This window comes from Vitis vinifera, chromosome 13 (assembly GCF_030704535.1).
Source record: "Vitis vinifera cultivar Pinot Noir 40024 chromosome 13, ASM3070453v1".
NCBI lineage: Eukaryota > Viridiplantae > Streptophyta > Magnoliopsida > Vitales > Vitaceae > Vitis > Vitis vinifera.
Genome location: NC_081817.1, coordinates 16,330,043 through 16,335,937, shown reverse-complemented (window position 1 = coordinate 16,335,937; position 5,895 = coordinate 16,330,043). Strand labels below are relative to the sequence as shown.

The window sequence follows — 5,895 nt, the reverse complement described above, 5'->3', positions numbered from 1 at the left end:
GTATTCAACTTGGCAACTGGAGCAAAGGTCTCTTGATAATCTATCATGTAAGTTTGTGTAAAACCATTAGCCACTGACCTAACTTTATGTCGTTCCAAAGATCCATTAGAATTAAACTTTACCATGAATACCCATTTACACCCCATCGACGTCTTTCCTTCAAGCAAATTCACCTTTTCCCATGTGTTGTTCTTCTCTAAAGCCTTCATCTCCTCAAAGACAGCCTTCTTCCATTTATAAATAAATGCATTCTTATTACACACTTTGTCCAGTGTTACTTTCTGGTCCTTTTTATAAACAGGGAACATAAATGCAGAGCTTCATTATAATCTCCATGTTTGATATCTCAGAGGAATGAATTTTTTTTAATTGATTCTTTTCAATTTTATATGTTTAATGATAAAAAAAATGAGTGAAAATTTTAACCAACTCTGGAAAGGTATTTGAATTGAACAGTGTACATAGTTTATGTTTATATCTACTTTGACAATTGTAGTGTGGTAGCTTGATTCCTTAGAATCTCATGCTGTTCAATCAATGGCGGAGAACTCGATTTCTTTTGTATGACTAAATCCTCTACCAGATTTTGGATTTTTTGCTACCACCATCATCACCGCTTTTGTCATCACATTGTCTACCACCATATCATCGCTGCCAATGCTGCCATGATGTTATTTCTGCCACCGAACCCCTCCTTTGGCTACATGTTTTTCTGTCATTGGCACCATTATTCCAACAATGAATACAGACTTGGCCATCTCAAATTGTGGCCCCCACTTTACTACTGCTTATTGACATTGAATCTTAATCTAATTTCCTTATATCTAATATGAAACTAAAATTTTCTTCTGCAGATATTCTCATTATGGGCTGTCAGTCCTAGAAAATATGGGGGTTTGAGCTATTCAACGGATGATGTAGGTGTAGTTCTTGCAATCTCAGGTATACTATTATCTGGTTATCCATGCTTAAGGTATCAAAATTGGCCGGAAAGAATTTCATTCAGCATTCCTACCATGAGGCTTGGGAAGCACATTCATGGACTGAATTTCTTGCTTGTTCCTTCTTTGCCTATGGAAATGCTGATGTTCATGCTCAAATAACTTCAATCAGATAGATTTTGAAGGGCTTCTTTTTTCCTCGTGAGAGAATATCTAAATGGTTCTGATTCTAGATTGCTTAATTAAAGAAGAAAAAAAAAACTAAAAGAGGAAGAAGAGTGAGAGGGATGTGAGTTGTTTGTTTTTAGTTTGATGCTAAAATCATAAAGTATGATAGTGCTCTTGCTATATGGAAAAGGATACGTATGCACAATATTAGGATGAGATCAAGTGATGAATTCCAAAGTTTGAGATGTCATATTGAAAGAAGAATCGCAATAATATCTATGCTCAAAATAATACTCAAATCATCAATGATTAGAATGATAGGAACTGGATCAGTTTATAATCTTGGTTTTATAATTATGCCTCCTAGAAAGCGCCTACAACTTTGATTCTTGCTGCTTGCAGCATCATCCTGCCTTTCTTCTCAAGGTAATAGACCATGGTACCACAAAATGAATTGTGGAATTAATAAGAAGGTATAAGAATGGTAATAAAGAAGCTAAGCCTTTATTTGAATAAGGAACTCTATTATGCTTTGCATGTTCAGAAGCTTGACAATTAAATTGAAAGCCACTACATTTTAGCTACCAGAAAAGGAATCAACCTTTGTAATGGGAAAGCAAAACAGAAATGATTCCCTAATCTTTTACACCCTTTGTATTGGCTGATCAGCTGGAGAGATAAAGTCATGACTGAGATAGCAAAGCATCCATAATTAGGAGATTATTTGTCTCAAAAACGAAATAAGAAAGTAAACATATGCAAGAGAGGCAAAACATGTTTCTTGCTCCGAAGGGTGTTTTCCTCTCTCCCTCTCCCTCTCTCTCTCTCTCATCTCCACTGACTTTTTAAAACACTTGAAGGCAGTTCCTACTTGTTTTATAATTGAGTCACCAAACTTAGTTTGTTATGGATGAGGAATTCTGTTTCCTATAAGAACTCAAAAAGAAGTTTTCTTTACAGGAATCTCTATACGAAGAAACATAACAATGATATAAAACTAAACCAAAATAGAAATTGAGACAATTCAAGCATTATGTACTCGTGGAACCCAATGTTGAATTTGGAAGAAAATTTGTCTCAAGTAAGTCTTGTAGAAGTATGCATTTGATGATGCTTATAGCAATGTGCGAGACGATACTCTAAAGCTATGTTTAGTTCCTTGAAAGTTTGAGGGAAAATACAGAAAGAAAGAAAATAGAGAGAAAAAAATGGAAGGATAGAAAAATAAAAGAAATTGAGACATAACAATGATATAAAACTAAACCAAAATAGAAATTGAGACAATTCAAGCATTATGTACTCGTGGAACCCAGTGTTGAATTTGGAAGAAAATTTGTCTCAAGTAAGTCTTGTAGAAGTATGCATTTGATGATGCTTATAGCAATGTGCGAGACAATACTCTAAAGCTATGTTTGGTTCATCGAAAGTTTGAGGGAAAATGCAGAAAGAAAGAAAATAGAGGGAAAAAAATGGAAGAATAGAAAAAATAAAAGAAAATCAAAATTAGATTTAATGTAAATAAATTATTTTCATATCCTACATGAAACTCATTTGACCTATTTAAGTCTTCTATATGAAAAAGTAATTCATAAATATATTAGTTTCTTACTAATTTTAAGTTTATTTGTTTTTCTTTTGTATTTTTCATAGTAAAACCGAAGGTGAGAAAATTATTTTTCTTAATTTTTTTTTTCTTTCCTTAGTACTTTCTAGAAACCAAATATAGTTTAACCATTTCTTTTAAGATGTTGGCAATATCTTATAGTTGAATTGGTGCACCTAGAGAGACCTATATTTTTTTTTTTTTTGTGTGTTATTCAGTGTATTGTCTGATATGTATTCAAGACATTGAGTTGCTGGCATCTATTCAATTTTTAGGTTTTGGGGTTTTGGTATTCCAACTTTCTCTCTATCCATATTTGGAGAAGCTTCTTGGGCCCATCATCATCTGTCGCATTGCCGGTGTATGTTTCCCACACCTTGGAACATTCAATAAACTCTTTCTCTATTTTCAACTAATTAATATCTTCTTGCATATTCATTTATATTTTTTCTGCATACAATGCTATTCCCAATATGTAGGTTTTGTCTATACCTCTGTTGGCAATTTACCCTCTTATAGCCATGCTTTCTGGGTTCAGCCTCTCTTTGGCATTGAATTGTGCATCGGCGATGAAGAATGTATTATCTGTAAGTTGATCTACAACTTGAATATTCTCTTGTAGGTAGGCAAATCAAATGATCATTAGTAATGTCTCTCCTACTAGTAAAAAAATTTCAATGTGATTAGGTGTCCATTGGAACTGGCTTGATTATTCTGCAAAATAGAGCTGTGGTAATACTCTTTTCTGGGCTTCTCCAGGTTCATTTCTATCATTCCAATTTTCACTTGATTTTCAAAATGATAACTTGTCACTCATATTGCCCCAACAGGAGCAACACCAGAGAGGTGCTGCAAATGGCATCACTATGACTACAATGTCTCTTTTCAAAGCAGCAGGTCCTGCTGGAGGAGGTGTAATGTGAGTGTTCTCTTCATTTCATTAATTTTGCTGTTATATTTTCACTATGATGCCTGGAATCCATAAAAGCTCTTACTCAGGGTTATGAACTGTTCAAATCAAAATAATGAGTTCCAAAGGGTCTTGCACTGAAGTTTTTTTAGTCTTATTTCACTATTTATTTTGGAATATTAGAATACCAGCACATCATAGATTCCCAACGACTCAGAAATATCATTCCCATCTCCATCTTTGTGGGAAGGCAAAAATATGGAGTATAGTTTGGGAGCTAAACTTAAGGATCGCTATACTTTGTTCTTACTCCATATTAAAATGAAAACAAAATTTTGAGATCTTGCTTTGATCCTTGTTATGCTTAAAAGTTAGACCTTGTCCCTTGTCAAAGACCGAGAAGCATATGAATTTTGAATCGTCGGGGAAGTTGATTGTCAATATCGTAGATAATAAAAGTAATCCACAAAAATAAATAAATAAACAATAATATTTTACATGGTTTAATTATGTATTTACATCTAGAAGGAGGATGACAAAAACTCAGTCCTAGGTGCTGATGAAAGAGAGTTCCAAAAAAGCAGAGATAGAACTACTAATATGAGAAGATTCAATATAATTACTGATAAAATATAATCTTATTTATATCCATAATTTTAGGATCTATCATTAAATCCCATAATTTTATTCCTTTCTTCTTGTCAATACCCTCCAATGAGCTTGACTTGGACAAGGCCTTATGAAGTTTGGTTAAAAAGGGGCCTTAAGATTGTTATCCACATCACTGAAAAATATATGAATAATAAGTATGTATAATAAATATACAAATAAAATGAAGTAGAAAATTGGAACTTACGAATAAGGTTGATTAAGGCTAGAGTTTGACTTTATGTCCTTAAAACAAATTTGTTTCACTCAAGTGCTTATGGTTTATTGACAATTGTTTCCTAGGATACAATGATAATTTTCTTATGATAGGAGCACTTCAAATAATAAGAAATAACAAATCACTTGGTGATTTGTACTCTTTTGTGTGCCAAATATTTGGTAGAAAAGATAAATAACTAGATTTGAAGTTAAAGAGGACTTGAATGACAATAAAGGAGAAAGAGTGGAGAAAATTATGAATGAAATGGCCATAGGAGGTCCCTATTTATAAATTTGATGGTAACCTTTAGAAGAGAAGTGTCTTTAAAATACTAGATACATCCTTTGAAGGGTTGTGTCTTAAGACACCAAACACATCCTTTGGAAGAGGTTGTGTCTTTTAAATACAAGATACATACTTTAAAACAAGTTGTGTCCATAAGAAATAAAACGTCTTCCAAGGAAAAAAAAATCCTAATTTTTATTCACCTATACGAATTATATAGCATTTATTTGATTTGCTTTCAATCCACTCCTAGGATATTGACTTTTGATGCCATTGAACCATCTAGGAAATTATGGACTTAGGTTATGTTTGATTCTTGGAAAGTACTAAGGAAAGAAAAAATGCTAAGGAAAATGATTTTCTCATGTTTGGTTGTCTTAGGAAAAATTCCAAAGAAAATTAAATATAATTAAATTTAGTTAGAAACTTATACATTTTTAAATTATTTAATCTTTATATTGATGAGTTAAAATAAATAAAATAAGTTTAAAGTAACAAACAAAAATAATTTATCAACTTTAATTCAATTTTTTTATTTTTCTTCATTTTTTCTTTCCCTATACTTTTACTCTTTATTTTCTTTCCCTTACATTTTCCCTCAAATTTTCTGAAAACCAAGCATAGTCTTACTCTTCTACACTAGTTGATTCCTTGTCATGTTTGCCCATCATTTCCTAACACAAAAGGTTTAGATATCGACATCTTTTTTATTGCTTTCCCTCCTTCCTTAACTTGTATCAAGAATCCTGTTGTTCTACTCATAGTGCAGGTTTGCATTGGGTTAGTGGCCTATGAAAGCTTTGATCCCAATGATTTAGTGTAGATAGGGAGTCATATTTAGCCACTTTCCCTAAATGTTGTCTCACTTGATTTCATCTTATCCAAATTATATTCCATTTATTTTATTAAATAACAATTGCTTTATTTAAAAGTTATTTTTCCTTCTACAAGATTGTACCATTTGGTTATTTTTAATAATGCTGGTATTTGTAGCTTTTCTTGGGCACAAGGGCGTCAGAGAGCTGCCTTCTTCCCAGGTATGATTTTGTTGCTTTTATAGGACCCTGATTCTTAGAAGCAAGAGTATATAGAACGACCTTGTTTTAGACGAGTGTCATAC

General features: G+C 32.5%; 1 protein-coding gene across 1 annotated transcript; it reads left to right on the top strand.

Annotated features, from left to right (window-relative positions):
- Positions 1 to 537: 537 nt before the first annotated feature.
- Positions 538 to 5,895, top strand: LOC132254896 (protein ZINC INDUCED FACILITATOR 1-like). Its single transcript, XM_059741915.1, has 7 exons — positions 538 to 561; positions 855 to 942; positions 2,988 to 3,073; positions 3,192 to 3,299; positions 3,400 to 3,444; positions 3,543 to 3,631; positions 5,769 to 5,895. Exons 1-7 carry the CDS (start codon positions 538 to 540, stop codon positions 5,833 to 5,835), a joined length of 507 nt encoding a protein of 168 aa, XP_059597898.1. The 3' UTR covers positions 5,836 to 5,895.